Source organism: Echinops telfairi, unplaced genomic scaffold (genome assembly GCF_000313985.2).
Source record: "Echinops telfairi isolate 266 unplaced genomic scaffold, ASM31398v2 ScPeMD7_2573;HRSCAF=3158, whole genome shotgun sequence".
NCBI lineage: Eukaryota > Metazoa > Chordata > Mammalia > Afrosoricida > Tenrecidae > Echinops > Echinops telfairi.
This window is the reverse complement of record NW_022106471.1, coordinates 6,972,181-6,994,290: the sequence shown is the minus strand read 5'-3', so window position 1 is coordinate 6,994,290 and position 22,110 is coordinate 6,972,181. Positions and strand designations below refer to the sequence as shown.

General features: G+C 38.9%; 1 protein-coding gene across 1 annotated transcript in view; it reads right to left on the bottom strand.

The window, feature by feature from the left end:
* RAB1A (RAB1A, member RAS oncogene family) overlaps window positions 1-22,110 on the bottom strand; it is a 34,272-nt gene that overhangs the window by 898 nt on the left and 11,264 nt on the right. Inside the window, exons 2-5 of the mRNA XM_004710173.2 lie at window positions 8,197-8,269; window positions 4,247-4,342; window positions 2,118-2,213; window positions 197-328 (exon numbers count right to left, since the gene is read on the bottom strand). Coding sequence (XP_004710230.1) covers window positions 197-328; window positions 2,118-2,213; window positions 4,247-4,342; window positions 8,197-8,269 — 397 coding nt within the window. The remainder of the gene's footprint in view (window positions 1-196; window positions 329-2,117; window positions 2,214-4,246; window positions 4,343-8,196; window positions 8,270-22,110) is intronic.

The window sequence follows — 22,110 nt, the reverse complement described above, 5'->3', positions numbered from 1 at the left end:
GAGTCAGTTGTTAACTCATAGACCCTCTAGGACAGAGCAGAAATGCCCTCATGGGTTTCAGAGATTAAAGCTTGACAGAAGCAGAGGGTCCGTCTTCCTCCTGCAACCCAGTATTTACTGTTAGTGCACTTATTTTACAAGAACAGTTGGTTGTGTGATTAGGTCCAAATGGGACTCAAATTCCACTTGGGCTTACCTTTGCTGTTGTGTAGTCTACTACTTTCTTTGTAGTCAGATCACATTTATTCCCTACCAACAACTTGTTGACGTTTTCACTGGCATAACGATCAATTTCCTGCAGCCACTGTTTAACATTATTGAAGGACTCCTGGGAGGGGGGGGGGGAATTCATTTTAAGTAGGATAATAACAGTTCTAGACAACTCTAAGTGAGAAACTGGAATGTGAAGATTGAAAATATACTTTTATTTTTTAGATATATTTTTTTCTGCTTGGTAACACCCACTCAGTATTTCCAGTGGCATGGAATCTAAACAATTGTGCTTCTAGATATCTCCTATCATAGCTAACATGCGCTACAAGGGACAAAATGTACTTTTCAACGTTTGTTTTTTATTCCTTTCTTTGAAAAGAAGACCCTGAAATGTGCTAACTTTTTGGTCAAAAGCATCAACACATCTTTCTCAATATAGCCTCCTCCCCAAGCCCCTCTCCTAACAGTTAATCTTCAGATAAACACTCCCCTTCTAAACCCCTCCTATAGCTCTTAGTCAAAATTTTTTATTCCTAAACCAAATTTTCCAAATGCCAACCTTTACTCTCTTTTGGCAATTCTGCCAAGTTTAACTGCCAAATCAAGAACACAATATAAACCAACACACACTTTCCTATAATTTTCTTGTCTGAATAGTCAGTTATTTACTGGTTAATAATACAACCACACAATCAACAGGTATTTGCTTTCACTCAGAGATCGGGTAGATAAGGGGTAAGATCACTAAACCAATTCTATACCAGAAATATGTTAAAAAATGAATCTTAACTAGCTGAAGGTTAGCACTGGTTCCTTAAACACAAATGTAAACTTGAATTACTTGAAAGTATAAGATTTTAGTTGCCAATTGGATTGTCATAATAATCTGTTGAAACCTTGCCTCTCAGAAATCAAGTTAGTTATCTTATAGCAAAAAACTCAAGTCATTTGCTATTGGACATTAAAGTGATTAAAAATTGTAAATTAGCTAGCAATCTTTTAGCTGCAAAAAAGGAATTTTGACAATTTTAAATAAATTAGCTTTTAATAAACCTTCAAAAAAATGTTATTTGGTTAGCCAAACACTTATCTTTGTTTCCCACACAAATAGAAATGAATCACATATTGCTTTAAAACAAATGTTTTTATGTGATTCATTTCTACTTTGTGGGAAACAAAGATATCTCCCAAGTCTTCTCCCACAAATATGACTTAGGACACTGCTTGCAGCAAGTGGGAACTGATTGTCAAGTTACCTCCCTGAAGGCAGTCAGTTGCCAGACTACTGTCTGGTCCCACCAGGGGTAGGCCTGCTCCCTGCTGTTAAGGACAATGGGCTACTTCTCCCTAAAGGCTTGCAGTCAAGATTTGGTTCCTGTAGGTGGAGTTCACACCCTACTGATAAATGGTCTCTATAGCTGAGCCAGGGAACAGGTCAAACATGCTCAGTGCCACCCAAAGTTAGGCTGCCATCCTGAATCTAGGATCCGCCTTTCTTGCCACATGTATACCAACAATCCCTTAAATCACCCCCCCTCCCATTACTGTATTACCTATATAGCACAGCCCTTTCCTGTGATGGATGACTTCACCTGTAATTAGGGGGTCTTGCATGTCCTCAGAGAATATAAAAGCCTTGGATAGCAGTAAGTATCTTTCTTTCCACGTGGACCACCAAGTAAGGCTGAGGTGAGCATGCTACCATGAAATGTGTCTGACTCCATTATTTCAATCATGCTTTTTATGACTTTACTATAATCTTTACTTCTTATCGCTGTGCAATTGCGCCTACTGGACCCACGATGATGTGTTCGGGGCTGGTTAACCCTGACATACTTGGGCCTAGAAAACTGTTTCTAAAAGAACATGACATCAAATATTAACTTTGTTTTCTTGGAACTTACCTGATCTGTCACATCATAGACAACTATGATGCCATGAGCTCCTCTGTAATAACTAGAGGTGATTGTTCGAAATCTTTCCTGGCCGGCTGTGTCCCACTATGATAAGATAATCGAGAAATCCAAACAATGTCATTAAAAATGGGAGAAATGAGCAAGTAGAGAGAGATACTCAGGATCTGACATGGAAGCATTTTTAATATTGAGTCAATTCCAACTCATGGCGGCCCTGTAAGGACAGAGTAGAAGGGCCTCTTGTTTGTTTCCAAGACTACAACTTTATGGGAGTGGAAAGTTTCATCTTCCTCCTGCAGAGCAGCTGGTGGTTTTAAACTGCTCTCTTAGCAGCCCAACACGTAACCTCTACGCAAGTGATACCAAAATTGCTCTAATCATAACAGACTACAAGCTAAGATCAGGAACCATGTCAGATATTCAGATTGCCCACAACCCTTAGCACAATGCAAGCAAGGCATTTAATAGAACTAGGAAGACTACTGGCTTTAAAAACATACACTCACACGTAAGAGAAAATCACTGTCTAACATCACAGTCCCAAAAGATCTAATTCAGGTGATTCCCAGTCAGGATAGCTCTCTAACCTTTAAGCAGGTATAATACTAATTAATGCTGGGGAAAACGATGCAAGGAAGATTACAAATACTTTCTTCCCACCCATTTTTACCATAATTTACCACACACTTCAACCACTCAAGTAAAACACCCAGAACAAATCCATCACTAGTAAAGCTCTAATTTATACAACAAATTGTTAAAAATACCAAGAGGCAAACTGAATTTTTTGGATTTTAAAAGCATTAGTTTAACAAAAGCAATGAGAAATTTGTGTAAATTGCTCCTAGGCAATGATCCATCTCTTTAAAATGTTAATCGTATAATTAGAATAGCTACTTAAAACCCTTATCATAATACTAAAAGATACAGGTGAAAGACAACATTGTGATTAACAGTAATGGGGAAAAAAATTGGACTAATATACGAGTGACACTGATCCTTAAGTCTTTGCTTAAGACTTCATTGGTTCTGTCATTTTATTCTTTTCCTCCCCAGTAACAACAAAAAGAAATGAGGGGGAAATGAATGAAGCAGATACCCATTCATTTGGGCACATTACATCAACATATTTCTGTTTTAACATTTTAAAGAGGGAAGACACAAAAAGCACTGTTCATACAAAGTTACCAAGTTGATTCTCACAACTACTTGGTAAGTAAATCCAGTCTCTTCACCTCCATTTTAGAGATAAGAAAGGAGCCTCAGGAAATAAGTTAAAATCACAACAACATATCCAACTTTTCTAACATCCAATCCAGGACTTCTTTCTGGACAGTTACATATTCCACAAAGAGAGAAGTCACTGATTTTTCTGTTGCCTCACACTAAAAGACACTAAGGAGATTTTTATAGGGCCACTGCTATGTCCACACTGGTAATAAAACACCCATATGAAAAAAACAACTGACAGCTTCCCATTTTTAAGTGAGGGTTAAGTAATACTGGAGGAACAAGTCACTTCCCTCTGGCACTAACTGTAGGCAAGTTATAAAATCTCTCCGCATCCATTTCTAAACAGTAAAAGGTACATGTAAGAAAAGGTACGTTTCTTGCCAAAAGTAAGACGTTCTGCAGAGTTGGTACTTCCTACTGCATACTCAAACAGAGCTAAGTAAATACTTTTTCTTTGTTTAAGCCAAATATGAAAAACTTCATCTAGGTTTCTGGCAATGTTCTACAGGACTCGGAAAAGCAATGAACTGAAAATAAAACTCATGCAGAACCGCCCTGGTGAGTTTCTAAGGCTGTAGCTCTTTATGAAAGTAGAAAGCATTATCTTTGTCCTATGGAGTAGTTGGTTGGTTTTGAACTGCTGACCTGGCAGTTAACAACCCCAAAAGCAAGACATACAGAAAAGAAAAGAAAAAACTTTAATAACACTTCCATATAAGGCATAGGAAGCCTCGACTTTCCTTCACGGCTAAGAGCATAAGAGACTTGCCCAAGTCTGACGTAAAAACTAAACGTATTTCTGATTAGCTAGGAAAAGATTTAAGAGAAGTTCTACTGCTATATATCATATATATCATATCATTTCTGGACCAAAAACCACTTACTATTTGAAGCTTGATTGTTTTCCCATCTAACTCTATAGTTCTTATTTTGAAATCGACACCAATTGTGCTGATGTAGCTTTCTGTGTATGTATCATCCTAAAGGGAAGAAAAGTAAATGATAAATTTATGTGCAGATAGTAAGATGTCTACTTTTATGTACAAAGTATGTAACATGCTGACAACAGCCTCCCCATGACAAAGCACTGACTCCTTAAGAAAAATTTTTACCTTAGGGTTTTTTTCAGTATTTATTTAGGTTTCATATATCTCTTGGCTAATTCTTTATATCCATCATATAGAAAAAGTTTTATATTTTTAATGCTTATGAACTTCCCAATGATTAGTTAGAAAAACTCTTAGCCCTCACCCACCCAATGTATTCATCATCATGCAATGTTCACACCACTCTTTCTTGTGAGCTGTTTTTATAGAAATATTTTATTTCGTAGTTGGGATATTTCAAAAAATTGAAACAATTCAAATAACAAAATTTAACATTTGAAAGTACACAATTATGTGTACACGGTTAAGCACTCATCCCTATTCTAACTCCAGAACATTTTCGTCACTCCCAAAGGAAACCAGTTATTAGTTGCCCATCTCCCAGGTCAACCACTACTCTCCTGTCTCTAGGATTTGCCCATGCTGGACATCTCACATAGTGCACTCTAGAGTACACGGCCTTGCTTCTGGCTCCTTTCACTCCTTTTGCTGCCTAATAATATCATTGTATGAACAAAACATTTTTTTTATCCATTCCTTAATGCGATATAGGTTGCTTCCACTCTTACTCTTTATGAATAATGTGGCTAGGAATGAACACTGTATATACGTTTTCGTGTGAATGTCTTCTGTAAACTTTTAATCCAATGTTGAGCTTCTAAAATTATATGTTTCATTTATGGGTCATGACATTTTTCTCAGAATGGAAACAAGCCACCTTTATAAAATGAAAATGATTCTTATAAAAAGGTATGTGAATGGAGAGTATTCGATGTTAAACCCATAAATCAATTCTAGCAATACTACATGTAGGACAATCAGGCTTGTGTCCTGAAGCACAAAATACCACTTATGAATTATTTTGCTAACAATGATGAAGGTGAATTGAATTTATATCTAATAAAAGTAATGCTAGCAAATAATTTTGAGATGATAGGAAAGTTCTATAAAGTAGGCTAGCCAGCGGTAGCCACAGAGTCCTGATGGTCCTTTGGGTTATGCATGGAGCTGCTAACTCTAAGGTCAGCAGTTCAAATTCACAAACTGCTCCAAAGGAGAAAAGACGTTTTCTACTCCCTTTAAAGGTGTGTCACAAAGGGGTAGTTCTACTCTATCCTATAGGGTCAATATCAATCAGAATCAGCACGATGTCAATGAATTTAGTTTGAGCTGTGTGAGGCTGCTGAATGCTTGTAAATGGGACTAGTTAGAACGAAGTCTTAAATAATTAAATCTTCAATATTCTCACAGGGCATCATGTGATTAGCACTGTTCCTAAGCTTTCTTCCAATCATGGAAATATGAGGTATAAAGAATACACGGAAGGACACAGGAAGCAATGACCAATCTAGAGTACTGGATAATCTACAGGTCAACGGACACACATTTTGAAGAAAAAGGTAAAAAAGATGAAATCACATGCACAAGAAAATATGGATATGGGTGGCTGGATTTAATTTCCCTAAAGTGACGATGTAAAATATTCTGTCATCAAGAGCATTATCAGAACCATCCTGGTGGCATGGTAGCTTAGGCACTGGGCTGCTCCGAAGTAGAAAGATGGGCTTTCTACTCCCATCAAGATTTACCACCTCAGAAACCCAAAAAGGTAGGTTCAACTCTGCCCCATAGGGTCACTCAAGAGTTAAAATTGACCCAGTGGCAGTGAGTTTGTTTTTTTCATATCTTGATTAATGTAAAAATCCTACCTGACTCAACTCTGAAGCTTTGCAATGCCTTCATTCCCCTGAGATGTAACCAATAAGAAAGAACACAACTGCCTCCTAGGCTGTAATCTCTACAGGAGCAGATTGTCTCATGCCTCCGTGGAGCAGCTGTGGGCTTGGACCACTGACCTTTTGTTTATCAGTCAAGCACATAACCAATGTGCCACAAGTGTCTGTCTTTATCCCTAGTTGTTACTTAATGCAGAAAGTTTGGGAGGAAAAAAAAAGAATAAGATAAAATAGCTATTTCACCATTTAAAGAACGCTAATTTGGCTTATACATTCCTTTCTGTGCATGTAGTTACATTTTTTTTAAAGGGGGCATTGTATTTTAAAGCTTATTTTCCTCAATAGACCTAGTCAATCACGTCACACTTAACGGGAATTATTAATAATTTTATCCTGAAACAAATTATAGTTTGTTGACCTAGTGAGCTAAGTAAAAGGAGATAGTTTTAAGACAGGTAAGGCACTATACATCTCTTTAGGTGCTGTCAAATCAGTTCCGACTCACAACGAATTTCTGTACAATCGAATGGAACAATGCCCAGTCCGGCACCATCCTCACGATGGTTATGTTTGAGCTCCGTGTGTCAGTCCAGCACACTGAGGCTACTCTTCTTTTTCACTGCCTTCACTTTCCCGAGCATGATGCAGTCCCAACGGCCTCTCAAGACAGACGTGGTTGGTCTTTGGGCAGTCGGCACTTTCACCCTTCTTTCTTCACTGTCCAAATTTCACGTGCATGAACTAACTGACAAGATCATGCCTTGAGTCACTCACCTTAATCCTCCGATTATCATGGTTGCTCTGCAGCAAGTCTTGTGCAGCAGATACGCCCAATTCAGCAATGTCATTGTGATTTCTGGATTGCTGCTTCCACGAGCACTGATAATGGAGGCAAGTAAAACAAAATCCTGACAACTTTAATCTTCTCTTTTTATCATGATGTCTATTTGTCCAGTTGTGAGAATTTTTGTTTTCTTTATGTTGAGGTGTAATTCATATGGAAGGCGGTAGTAGTAATCTTCGATGTCCTCTTGTATCATTTGCATGTTGCCAAGTTGTTAATAAGCCTCCTCCTAATCCTGATGCCACATTATTCTTCAGATAGTCCAGCTTTATGCTTATTTGCTCAGCATGCAGACTGAGTAAATGTGGTCAAAAGGATCAAACGCTGACACTCATTTCCGGATTTCAAACCACGAGGCAGTCCCTTGTTCAGATGAAGTGACTGACTTTTGGCTTATGTACAGGCTGTTCCACATGAGCACAAATATATGTTACGGAACTCATTCTTTACCCTGTATGCAGTACTGGGTACTTTCCATTTTCTCACAGTGCATGGTACTGAAAAGTAATACATTGACAGTTTGGGGCCTAGCACTGCACCTTGATGTATGCCAGGGCACCAGCAGCAATTTCACCCACCATTATTTTTCTTTTTCACTTTAAAAGTATAAACATGTCTTTGCTTTAATATAACTAAGTAGACATTTACTACGTAAAAACTAATATCTGATAATAGTTTTTATCTTGTAGACCCTCAGAAAGGGCGTAAGAAACCTCAAAGGTTTGGAGCCCACATCCTGAGTACTGGCCTAGAGAGTGAAAAGAGAGTCGAGCTAAATTCGAAGGCAGCTGATAAAGATTATAAAGGTAATTGGTGTCATTTTATCAGTCAGTTTCTGCATAAAGAAGATCAAGTTGGTGGTAGACTGTGCCTTTGCTTGCAGTTTAATTTTCATCAAGTCACTTTCAACATAAGGCAGTTCCCAAGCCCACCTAAGCTGGAATAAACCATTACTTTACCCAGAGCACTCCATACTCCGACGACAATCACACTTTGCTAGACCTGATTTCTTTTCAGACTATACAAGTTTGAAGGCTTGAAGTATATAAATTCTGCATTAATTAATTTACTGTGAATAAAGTTTCATTTTTTTAATCTACCTAGAGAATATATGTATCATTAATTTCTTTAAAAGTATATCAACTTACTGCAAACCTGAGGAGGAGGCAGGACTTTCCAACCCCAGAGTCGCCAATCAGAAGTAACTTGAATAAATAATCACTGTAAAGAGAAAAGAGGGGGGGGAAACATAGTTTTATAGTAAGTTTCACATCAATTTACAGCCCAGAGTAACAGCTCACTTTTTCAAAGTCTGAGAAGCCCACAGAATGCTTGAAAGTCTTCATGACTATTTATCAGTTGTTAGGAAGGCTTACATAGGGATATGCAATACTTGATATGTCATTCCTATTTTACAAAGTTACCGTATATACTCGAGTATCAACCGCGGCACCTAATTTTACCGCAAAAACCATTAAAAATGTGCTGAAAAACAGCTTGTACACGAGTATATACGGGATTATTAATTTTATCTGGAGGATGAAACACCTAACATGCCCTGCCATCCACAGCCAAACAGAAGTCACAGGAGGAAAAAAAAATTTTAAACCAGTATAACAGGTGACAGGATTGAAGCATTGAATGACCTTAGTTACTAATATCCTGTCCAGTTTGAGGTTGTTTTTTAAAAAATTGTGACTGTAGACAACTGCCTTTATAAATGACTAATTCTATTATGCAGTGCAGTTGACAACTTCCTCCTCAATCAGATCAAATCAAATTCTTGAAAATGTTTGGCACTGAACATTAAACAAAGAGTACACATTAATAATTTCTATTTCTGTTAGAAGCAGTATTCAAGGCACTTATTCTAGACACTTGGAAATGAGGCACTATTGTTTAAAAACCAACTCCACGTATCACAATGTCAGACACCCAGTATAATAGGCTGGCCCACGTATGCTGCCTAAGGTATCCTTACTTTAAAAATTAATTTCTCAACTTCATTTCAGAGCTACCAAAAGGTCAGAAAGAAACATGAATGCTTCCTAATGGTGTTACATGTTATTTTATGGTTTCAAGAAATTAATGTTCAATTTAAAAATAACCTTTATCAACATTGTTTAGAAGTTCGTACACATACTTAGCTTTTTTATAATTTAAGGTTTCAAGGCAATAAAAATAAGTCAAACAGCACTGCAAAAGATGATTTTGATCTCTCCTAAATTTAACAGAGAATGGCAAGTAAAATCAAACCCACGAGCCTCCCCATCAAATACACATTATCTTGATAATGTACTTAGCAGTATGTCCCATGTCTTGTTAGATGGCAGTGAGTTGGTTGCAACGCATAGCAACCCTAGGTGCAACAGAAAGAAACATTACCCAGCCTGCACTATCCTCACAGTAGCCTACAACTTGCACTCAAGGGGGAAAAGAAACAAGAAAAACCTGCTACTGAGCAGATACTGACTCATAGCAACCCTACAAAATAGAACTGACCCTGTGGGTTTCTTAGAATGTACCTCTTTACAGGAGTAGAAAGGCTTGGCTTTCTCCTGTGGAATGGGTGGTGATTTCAAACTACTAACCTTGTGGTTAGCAGCCCAATGTGTAGCCATTATGCCAGTAAGACACTTGAAATTAAGTGTTAACGGCCGTATCCTATTTCCAAACTGTTAATATACTGAGTGTTTAAAACAATTCAAGAGATAAGATACTAAAGATTTTCCTTCGATTTCCAAAACAGTTATAAAGACAGAAGAATGTTGGTAGAGAAATATGTGAATCTAAGATTAAGGCACACAAGGGCAGAATTTGAGTACTAAGAGGCAAAAATAAAGACAAAAAAACCTCAGCAAATATCAGACTTTTAAATGGATTTATCCTTTATCCCCCAAGAATTAGCAAGCCTCTGTTTGGATCATTAAGTTTTCAACCTACAACACAACTTTGACTTAAGTGAAAAAGCAAGTTGTGCTTGTTAGAAGTTAAAAGATATATAATTTTAATCACCCCTTAAATTTGATTCTCTTTATAAGATCTACCATTGTCCCCAATCCAGAACTTTCTCTTGTTTTTTACATTTCTAATTGACTATGATCCTTGCCTTTTGTAGCCCTGAGAAGTTTGGAGTTCATTTTTCTCACTCTTACTTCTGCCATAACTCTGTGTGTGTGAGGTAAAATTGACTTATCAACTGTATATTCAAGATCAACTACTGTACATTTTACAGATCATGTGCTAAGGCATCAGAAGGTATTTTACTTATGCATTTTTAATTAGTCATCTTTCATTGTGAGACAGCCAAAAAAAATCTATTGAGGGAGATGGTTTAAGAAATTAAAAATAATTTAGTAATTATCTGTAAGTTATGTACAATTTACTGGAATGAATACCTTCTCAACAAACATTTTGAAGTTAACACCAAAGGGGGAGGGGAGGAGAGCATGCCAAGATAAAGACACAAGGGATAACCTGAAATGGCTAAAGCTAAAACAACCTGAGTCACAAAACGAACCACACAATGGATTATCACACACACAAAATAAATATTCATGAGTCCATACTGATATAATCATTAAATAAAAAACAGGAAAGATATAACAAATCTTCCTTACAGAAGAATCCCAAGTAGTAAATGTAGATGGAATGGGGAAACAGAGATATCCAGTAGGTAAATGTAGTAATTAATAGTTATTGTACCCAAGATTCACTATGGAATGCCAAAGTTAGTTGGTGAAACTTTAAAAAGAAATAGCCTATATGTATGGCTTCAAAGTTATTTTCCAAAATAGGTAGCATTTTTTTAAGATCATTTTATTGGGGGCTCTTATAGCTCTTCGTACATCACTTGTATGAAGCATATTTGTATATATGTTGCCGCCATTATTTTCTAAACATTTATTTTCTATTTGAGCCCTTGGTATCAGTTCTTTTTCCCTCCCACCCTTGTGACCCCTTGATAAATTATAAATTATTATTTTCATCTCTTACACTGACCGCTGTCTCTCCCCTACCCCCTACCCCCACAGGGCGGGTAGGGTGGTTATGTGCCCATCATTGCAATCAATTCCCCCCTTAAACCCTCATCTCCCTCCCTTCCCTCTATCCTCCTGGTATCACTACTCCCATTTCTGCTGAGGGGTTTATCTGACCTGAATTCCATGTGTCGTGAGCTCTTAATCTGTACCTGTGTACATGCTCCGGTCTAGCCTGCAGTAAAAGGCAATAGGTAGTAGTTTTACACATTGGTCTCCTAATCTCAAAGTCAGCAGTTCCAAATTACCACTCTCCAAGGGAGAATGCAGCTTTCTTCTCCCACAGTCATGAAACCCTCAGGGGCAGTTCTATCCTGTCCTATAGGAAATCAGTGAGATGGCATCAACTAGATGGCAGTGAGTTTGATAGTGGTTTTAACACTTGCCCACTAGTTCAATGATACTCCTCATTCCAGGAGACAGAACCTACCTCTCCTCCCTTTTGAGTGTGGGCTGTACCTGGGCCTAGTTCCCAATAAATGGAGTACATACAGAACAGGAGCAATAGTAACAATAAGCTTTAACAATTAATGTGGTGGAGCATGAGAGAGACAGAAGTGCAGTCATTTGGTGTCATCAGTTTCTCTCTAGACCCCACGGTCTGTTTTAGCAATAATACTTCAGACTTCAGGAGCAGATAGATGCTCAGGAAGGATGAGTTTTATTTTGCTCAGTTTTGGGAAATTGATGATCAATGCCAGATGTTATTTGGTTCTTGGTAAAGTATTTGAGTGGTCTTTTGTAAGAGTTAAAAGTGGGGGGCAGAAACGGACCCTTCATTCTATTAAAAATCAGTTAAAGAATCCATCCCTGAACTTTCGTTTCCACTTTTGGAGTTTGTGGCAGTTACATAATCTCCTGCCAACTTGCGAAAGGGTGGAGTCTAGTCTGTCAATCAGGCCGCAGCCAATGAGGCCTCTATGTGGGCATGACTTTCTCCTGAGGATTCTGGGTATTCCTATATTCCTCCCTGGAGGTGGGAGACTCTCCCTGCTGCTTTCTTCCTGACAAGCCACACTGAGCTACCCTGATGCAGCCAGAGCCCTGGAACTGGAGGAGCTAACTGAAGACCCAAGCCAGCACTGATGCTTCCACCACCACTGTATCCACAAGACTTTCCACCCACTGGCCTGTGATCTTCCTGCATTCAGCATCACTACATGGCTGCATGAGTCTAAAGAGGAATTTATGGCCTAGTATGGACACATAGGACAATATTGGACTTAAGGACTTGATGTGGATAGGACTGGGATGTTTTCTTAATGTACAATTGCTCTTTGATATAAAGTTCTCTCTTACACACACGAGTGTCTCTGGATTTGTTTCTCTAGTCTAGCCAGCCTAACACAGAATTCTGTTCCCATTATTTATGATACGAACATAAAAATCTTGCTGCCTATACTATTTTGGCATTAAGGACTAACATATTTCATTGTCATCGAGTCAATCCCGACTCAAAGTGCCCATATAGGTCAGGGTTTCTGGGACCATAAATCTTAATGGGAATAGAAAACTTCATCTTTCTCCCAAAAACCAAGTGGTAGTTTCACACTGCTGACCTTGCAGTCGGTGGCCCGATGGCCACCCCCCTACCGACCCCCATGGCCCCCCCCCCCGAAATGTTTAGTACTTTAAAAGCCATTATTATGAAACCTTGGAACCATATTCTGTAATAGGTTACCAAAACAAATTTTATATTCATAATTTTATTTGGGTAAAATGCTTTTCCTTTTATGATGAAGTTAAGAAACTGTATGAAGTATGAGCAGGGGACAAATCAGCTTGTTTCTATATCTAAAATGCTATGAAAATTCAAACCTTGAGATAACATTTTGAAAACTCTGTGAAAAGGTTATAGAATATTTCATATAGTATAATTCCATTCAAAATATTTTAGAATATAAAAGATTTAGAAATAAAAGTAGATACATCTCTACCACAGGATTACAATCTGATTTTTTTTAAAAATAAAAAAACCTGTATTATATGATCAGGAAAAAAAAAGTTTATTGAGAGGGGAAACCATTTTAAGCAGAGGGTTTACTCAATAACTTAACACTCTTGCTACTTTAATCAACAAGCCTGCCATACACAAATGACTTCCAAATAAAAGTCAGGGGGCAGTAATGGTTCAGTGGCAGCACTCTTACCTTCCACATGCCAGCCTGGGTTCAATTCCCACCCAATTACAGCCACCATTTATGTGACTTGCAGGTGTGTGTGTTGCTATGATGCTGAACAGGCTTTCAGCACAAAACATTCTGATTAAAGATTCTACAGAAGAATTCTAATGAAAATGGGGGAAAATATACAACAGAATTCAAGTTCTCCAAGAATCCAGATTTTATGAAGTCATTGAAACTGAATGACTACTGCTCTAGATCATACTTACACCTTACCTATATTCCAAAGTCATTTTTAAACCAGTTTCACTTAATCAGCAAAGAACATCTCCCTGAGCACTGTGATATTTTACATATGGGATCATAATGAAAACTATTCAGAGTTAAATGAAATGCTTATGAGATAGTGAGTTTATCTTACTGTCAGATTAACTTGGAAAAGGATAAGATGAATGCATAACTTGAAGAATGTAATCAATGTGACTGCACTGTACAAGTAAAAATTTTTGAATTGAATGTTTTACTAAATATATTTCTACCCCAAAAATGATGTTTACTGGAATTTTAAAGATAGCATGCACCTGCATGTAACATACAGCGAGAATGGGGGTGCTCGGTTTAAAAACCATGTAATGTGCTATTTGGGTTAAAATATAGTACACACTTACTCATGAGTAAAATATACACACCGTATATACTAGAGGATAAGGCAACCCGAGTACCAGCTGAAGCACCTAATTTTACCACAAAAACCGCATATAAAAATGTGCTGGTTGATGGCACCCAGCTACCAAAAGATATAGCACCTAAAGCCTTAAAGACCTGAAGATAAACAAGCAGCCATCTAGCTGAGAGACAACAAACCCCACATGGAAGAAGAAGCACACCAGCCTGTCCCTACTCGATCGTTGAGGACAAAGGGGGTGCATTAGCAAAAGTGGTGAAGAAAGCAGATGGTACCTGGCTATCAAATGATACTGCATCTGGGGTCTTAAAGGCTTGAAGACAGGTGGACATCTAGCTAATATACAACAAAACCCACAAGGAAGAAGCACACCAGCTTACCCCGACAGGCATGCTGAAGACAAAGCAGGTACATAAGCAAATGCGGTGAAGAAAGCTGATGGTGCCAAGCTGTCAAATTACATAGAATCTGGGGTCCCACAGGCTGGAAGATAAACAAAGGGCCATCTAACTGAGAAACAACAAAGCCCACATGGAAGAAGCACACCAGCCCGTAAGATGACAAGGCGGTGAAGGGATCATGTATCAAAGACCATAAAAAAAAAAAAAATCCTAACATTGTGAATGAGGGGGAGTGCAGAGTGGGGACCCAGGGCCCACGGGGGAAATTGGACATCCCTTTGCAGAAGGATTGCGGGAAGGAGATGAGCCAATCAGAGTGCAGTGTAGCAACAATGAAATATGCAATTTTCCTCTAGTTCTTAAATGCCCCCCCACTACCATGATCCCAATTCTACCTTACATATCCGGCTGGACCGGAGGATGTACACTGGCACAGATAAGAACTGGAAATACAGTGAACCCAGGACAGATGAACTCCCCCAGGACCAGTGGAGAGAGTAGTGATATCAGGAGGGTGGAGGGAAGGTGAGAGAGAAAGGGGAAACAGATGACAAGGTCTACATAAGGCCTTCTCCCTTGGGGACGGACAGCGGAGAAGTGGGTGAGGGAGACATCGGATGGGGTAAGATATGATAAAATAATAATTTATAAATTATCAAGGGTTCAGGGGGAGGAGGAAAAATGAGGAGCTGACACCAGGGGCTAGAGTGGAGGGCGGATGTTGTGAGAATGATGAAGTGAACATATGTACTAATGTACTGGACACAAGTGATGTATGTACAGATTGTGATGAGTTGTATGAGCCCCTAATAAAATGATTATTTAAAAAAATGTGCTGGAAAAACTCGGCTTATCCACAAGGATATACAGTACATTGCTACTAGGGTTCCAGTTCATACATGCACACGTTTACTGTAAACAACTTATGTTGAAACATGTCTCTGCCACCAGTGCTGCAGACATATACTTGTCTAAGCCTTGCCTTCAAAAAATAAAACTGGTCCAATCTAAGAGATCAGTTCAGAAAGTTAATAATCTTGATAGATTTTCTTGAAAGACACAATGTGATGATGAAGGATAAGGAAGTTTTAAGAAAACAAGAAACTGCATGGGTGAGAAAAAGTAGGAAAGTTGTTGCGAGGAATTCTTTTCCATCTCAACACAATCATAAGACAATTTCTTTGGGAAATCTTCCCCCATCCGCCTTACAGCACCAAACCTGCTCCATTCACACTGCCCTGCCCTCAGTTTGAGCCTATTATTGTGTTCCATGGCTGAATTTTTGGGAAGCAGAACCCCAGCACTTTCTTCTGAGACACCTCTGGGAGGTCTTAAACCTCCAACATTTATGTTAGCAGGCACAGGCAGAACAATTTGTACCCAAAGATGCCTTGTTTAGAATAGTGTTGCACATATTCAAAGCTAGAAATCTGAAAATAAGAAAATCTTTGATAGTATTAGACTGCTAACTACAAGGTCGGTGGTTTAAACCCACCAGATGCTCTGTGGGAGAAAGATGAGCCTATTCTGCTCCCATAAAAATTTACAGCTGCAGAAACCCTACATAGGGTCACTGAAAGTTGGAATTGAATTTAATGGCAGTGGAATTTGGGGGGGCAGGGGTTTTTCACCAGTGCTGACGGGAGGGGCAAGTAACAGTGGCAAGAATGCACTGCCTTATATCTATCTATCTATTAAATGCTAAAGCAATTAAATACTGAAAAGTGTACCAAGAAGAAGGTGTGAACATCCATTATCTTTTAATTCTTGTATTTTTACCTCCTTACCTCTTTAAACCTGTATGGCCTTTTAGAACTGAGAAGACATACTAGAATTCAAGCTCCATCCGCATACTAGCTCCAAGATCTCAGGGCAGTTATTCAATACTATAAATAAGCCTCATGGATAAAAAGTTCCATTACTCAAATGAGTGACGGAGGATCATGAGTTTACATATATCCTGAACTCATGAAGCGCGTAGTTATAACCACTGTGATGACTGGATAATCAAACTCTGAAAACCCAACAACACATGAAATAGTACGTCACCAGCAAATGCGCCATGTAGAACAAGAGAAAGGCAGTTTTTGTCTGTTTCACTTCATGCACAGAACTACATCCAAGAGTTCCAACTATATATACGAGGGGTTACCCCACAAAAACCGTTGCTCGTTTGTTTTTTTGATGTAAGGAGCATAGTGCCTTTAGTGTTCAGTTCCACCAGGTCAGACTGTTAATCAAGCTTTCTATTTAGACTTTCTGAAAATATTGCATAACTGTGTGACAAAAAAGGCCCGATTTGTGGCTGCCGGGGAAACTGGTTTTGCCACCAGGACAATACACCTGCTCATGCAGCCATCTCAGTGCTCCAGTTTTGGGCCAAAAAAAATGGCACGCACCTTAGCACCTTACTCACCTGATGTTGTTCCTGTGACTTCTTTTTGTTCCCGTGAAGAGAAACATGAAAGGACAGCAATTTGACAACTTAGGAAAAGTGAAGAAAAAAACGAGTGAGGTGGTGTCAGCCATCCAAACAGATGAGTTTGAAAAATGTTTTCAAGAATGGAATGGCAGATTTGACAAATGTATTAAGTGTAATCGAGAGTAGTCTGAAGGTGATAAGGTTGTTTGGTAAAAGAAATTTAAATACATAGGTTTGAAAAAAAAATTGTTTTGGGGGGAGGTGCCAGAACATCATGAGAGTAGAAAAACTACACCGACACAATAAACCACACACCTGGAGAATATCTGAGTATCATCAAACAAGACGTGAAGGAGAAAGCCAATGGTCCACAGAGTATGTACTTCAAATTTCTTTTTCAAAAAAGATCTATCCCCATTATGAATTTTTACAGTAATTGACAAAAGGAAAAAAAAAGGCAGAGGCAAGTAATTAATTGTCTTAAACTTGAAACTCCCAGACATTAACCACATAGCAAAGTGAAAACAGCATGCTTGGACGTGAAATTACAGACTTACAAGCTAAAATACCAATTCTGCTACTTTCTCTGAATGCTGCTGGGCAAGCCATTAATTCAGGAAAACTAAGACTCTCTTTCTACAGATCATTACTGTGAGAATCAGGGGGTACAATGCACATATTTATAAAATTCTTAGCTGTTATTAGGAATTACAAAGGTTAGTTGCTGACTCTGTATAAAGACTAGTATCCAGGGCTCGGCTCTGCAGACCTCTGCCTTGTTCCTCTCCCGCTACATCAAACGTAACTAAAGCTTTCTGTTAACAGAAATTATAGGCCCCTCCTTCACATCTTTGTATCAACTATTAAGCAATCATATATAAAACAAATAAACCCTCCTTGGCATGTGTTTGTCTGTCTGTATATGTTGTTATGTGCCCTTGAGTCAGCTCCTACTCAAAGGCACCTATGCACAACAGAAGAGACATTGCACGGTCCTGCAGCATCTTCACAATTGTTATGTTTGAGCCCATTGTTGTAGCCATCACGACAATCCATCTCCTTAATGGCTTTCCCTTTTTTTGCTGGTCATCTGCTTTAGCACAAGTAATGTCCTATTCTAGGGACTGGTCTCTCCTGATAACATGTCCAAATAAGAAGGATGAAGTCTCACTATCCTCATTCTATAAGGAGCACTCTGGCTGTACTTCTTCCAAGACAGATTTGTTTGTTCTTCTGTCAGCCCAATATTCTTCAGCAATACCGTAAAACAAATGCATCAATTCTCCAGTCTTCCTTATTCAATGCCCAACTTACACATGCATATGAGGTGACTGGAAAACACCACAGCTGGGGTTAGGCCCACCTAAGTCCTCAGAGTAACATCCTTGCTTTTCAACACTTTAAAGAGGTCTTGTGTAAACTTGCATAATGCAACTTTTGATCTCTTGACTGATGCTTTCATGAGCATTAATTGTGGAATCAAGCAAGATAAAAATCTTTGACAACTTCAGCCATTTTTCTGTTTAGCAAGATGTTACTATTGTGAGGATTTGGGTTTCTTTACATTGAGTTGGAATCCTTACTGAAGGTTGTAATACTCGATCTTCAACATCAAGTGCTCACTTTCAGCAAGCAAGTTGTGTCATCTGCACATCACAAGTTGTTAATAAGTCTTCCTCCAATCCTGATGCCACATTCTTCCTCGTGTAGTCCCGTTTCTCTCACTATTTGCTCAGCATACAGACTGATTAAGAATAATGAGAGGATACAACTCTGACACACACCTTTCTTGATTTCAAACCATGCAGTACTCTCTTGTTCTGTTCCCACAAGTGCATTTGGACTCGGTTCTGCACAAGCACAGCTGATTCCCTCATTACAATTTGAGGCTTGAGTGTCTACTTCAGTTCTTGCAGCTTAAGATATGCTGAAGATGTTCTTTCTTTTTAGCTTTCTAACTCCAGGTCTCTTATCAGCTCTTGTACAGTTTCATTTCTTCCATTTAATTTAGTAACTATGTTCAAGATGTTCTGACATCTGACATTCACTTTGAGCTTTTTCCCTTTTTAATGACTTTTTAAAAAAAATGTCCTAGATGTCATCCCACAACTCAGCAGGTCTTCTGTTTTTAGTGTTCAATGTGTCCTATCTTGAGATGCTCTCAAAATTCAGTTGGGATATACTCAGTAAGTTATTTTGGCACTCTTGGACTTGTTTTAATTTTCTTCACCTTCAACTTAAATATGAGCAATTCATGTCTGCTGCACAATAGGCCCCTGGTCTTATTTTATTTAGTTTCTTGATTGTCTTTTCTTGAAAATGCCCCAAATTTGATTAGTGTGCAGCCCATCTGCAAAAGTCAACATATATAGACACAACTTATGTTGTTGAAAAAATGTATTTGAATGAAGTCAGTGATTTTATAAAATTCCATGTGATTGCCAGCTTTGTTTCTACCCCTAAGGTCACATTTTCCGACTATGGTTCCGTCCTTTCCTCTTTGCAACTTTCTCTATTCAATCAGCAATTAATTAACAGTGTATCTTCAGCTCATGTTTGATCAGTTTCAGACTGAAGAAGTTGGTAGAATTCACTAGCTTTAGTAGGTGGATCATACCTGTACTAACTGACTCATTTGTAGGCAAACAGATATTATCGTATCACAGCACCGCAAGATAGATCTTGAAATGTTCATTTTGAAGTTGAATGCAATGCTATTCCTCTAGGATTTGTCATTCCCAGCATAGTAAGCTGGATGATTTTCTTTTTTAAAATGACCAATAACAGTCCATTTTAGCTCACTAATGTCTAGAGTATCAATTTTTATATGCTTCATTTCATTTTTCACAACTTTCAGTTTTCCTAGATTCATACTTTGTACATTCCACTTTCTGATTATTAATGAATTCCTCATTTTGAGTTGTGCCCCATCAGCAGATAAAGGCATTGAAAGGCTTAATCCATCACAACATTATGGCCAACTCAACTTTGAGCAGGCAGCCTTCCCCAGTGCTATTTTGAGTGCCTTACAATGTGAGGGGTTCATCTTCCAGCATTACATCTGACAATCTTCCACTGCTACTCATAAGGTTTTCAGTGGCTGATCCTTCAGAAATAGATAGCTTTTCCTTCTTTGTAGTCATTTTTACTCTTGAAGCTCTGTTGAAACCTGTTTGCTTTGGGTGATCCTGCTGGTTTTCAAAATATAGATGACATAACCGCTAGCATCACACTAATACGCAAGCCACCACAGTACTGCAAGCTGACAGACAAGTGGTGGGTGGTTGTTGTTAGGTGTCATCAAATCAGGTGACACCTGATATGATGTGTAACAGGAGGGAACACTGCCCAGTCCTGCACCATCCTCACAATTGTTGCAGTCCCTGTGGTAATCCATTTTGTTGAGGGTTATCCCAAGGTCTGGTCCTTCCCCAAAACATGTCCAAAGTACGAAACACAAAGTCTCATTATACTTTCTTCTATGGAGCATTCTCACTGTACTTCTAAGTTAGATTTGTTTGTTTTCTAGCAGTCCATGGTATTTTCAATATTCTTCACTAGCACCTTAATTCAGATACATCAATTCTTCTTCAATCTTCTTTATTCATTGTCCAGCTTTCAAATGTATGAGGCAATTGAAAATACCATGACTACAGTTAGAATCAACTTAGTGCTCCAAGTGCCATCTTTGCACTTTAACACTTTTAAACAGTGGTTCTCAACCTTCCTAATGCCGCGACCCTTTAATACAGGTGCTCATGTTGTGGTGGCCCCCAACCATAAAATTATTTTTGTTGCTACTTCATCACTGTAAGTTTGCTACTGTTAGGAATTGCCATGTAAATATTTGATATGCAGGATGTATTTTCATTGTTACAAATTGAAAATAATTTAAAAACTGATTATTCACAAAAACAATATGTCATTATATATTGTGGAAATATTTATTTCTAATAACAAATAAATGAAATTTTGTTTTGAAGCATGGTGTAGCATGGGTAACAGTCTTCATGCCGGTTACTCGTATGTGGGCATATCTGCATGTGGGTGGACCCACCTGGAGATGGATAGAGGAGGGGTATCTAGGGTCCTAAGACCATCAGAAATCTGTGTTTTCCAATGGTCTTAAAAGTGACCCCTGTGGAAAGAGGGACCAGACTTCAACCCAGTGCTCCAAGATGTGAATGCAACATGCCGGCATGGAGTAGCGAGCCAGTGGAGAGGTCTGAGGGGCCAGCCCCAATCCCAACTACGTGGACACCTGCCCCTCGCCCCCACACAAAGAATTTATTTCAGAAGACAGGACTGAATCTGCAGCTCCGGGAGAGGGACATATCTGATCAGAGCACACAGGAGCAAATGAAAGGGGAAGAGGAGAGAATGGAGCACATCCTGGCCCACCAAGCCTTGAGGACGATATTCCCGCTCAGAGCAGCCAATCCACAGAGAAGACCACATAACTGGCCCCACTATTGAGACACGACATCCCTCACTGACCCATAGCCCTACAGCGGACACCAGAGACAGTGTGGGAATTCCGCCCTATCTGATCCACCACACCGAGGCAAAACACTAAGGGCGTGCAACCAATAGCAGAGCAACGAAGTCCCCAGGGAATACCAAAAATAGACTTTGGGGCCAGGGCTCGGTGCCCCAACAGACTCGACTGGAAAACACTCCGAAAGGCCAACAAACAGTCCTTGAACTAACTACAAGCTTTTCTTTCTTGTTTTGTTTTGTTTCATTTTTTGTCATTGGCTTGTTGTTTTGTTTTCTTTTGTTGCTTGGTTTTGCTCTGCCTTGTTTTTGTGCATGTTATTATCTCCACAGGTCTGTCTAAATAAGATAGGCTGGATGAACAATCTGAAGGAGAAAACAACAGGACCGACAGTTCCAGGGGGACATGGGAGAAGGGGAGGTGGGGAGAAAGGCAGTGGTGTTAACAAACTCTAGGACAAGGGAACAACAAGTGATCCAAAATCGGTGGTGAGTAGGGTGTAGGAGGCCTGGTGGGGCGTGACCAAGGGTAATGTAACAGAGGAATTACGAAACCCTAATGAAGGCTGAACATGATAGTGGGACAAGAGGAAAGTAAAAGGATATAGAGGAAAGAGCTACGAGGGAAATGACATTTATAGAAATCTAAATAAAGGCATTTACAAATGTAAATATATTTATATATGAGGATGTGGAAATAGACCTATGTACATATATGTACGGATTTAGTATTAAGGTAGCAGATGGACATTGGGCCTCCACTCAAGTACTCCCTCAATGCAAGAATACTTTGTTCTATTAAACTGGCATTCCATGAAGCACACCTTCCCGACACAATTGCTGAAGACAAAGCGGGTGCATAAGCAAACGTGGTGAAGAAAGCTGATGGTGCCC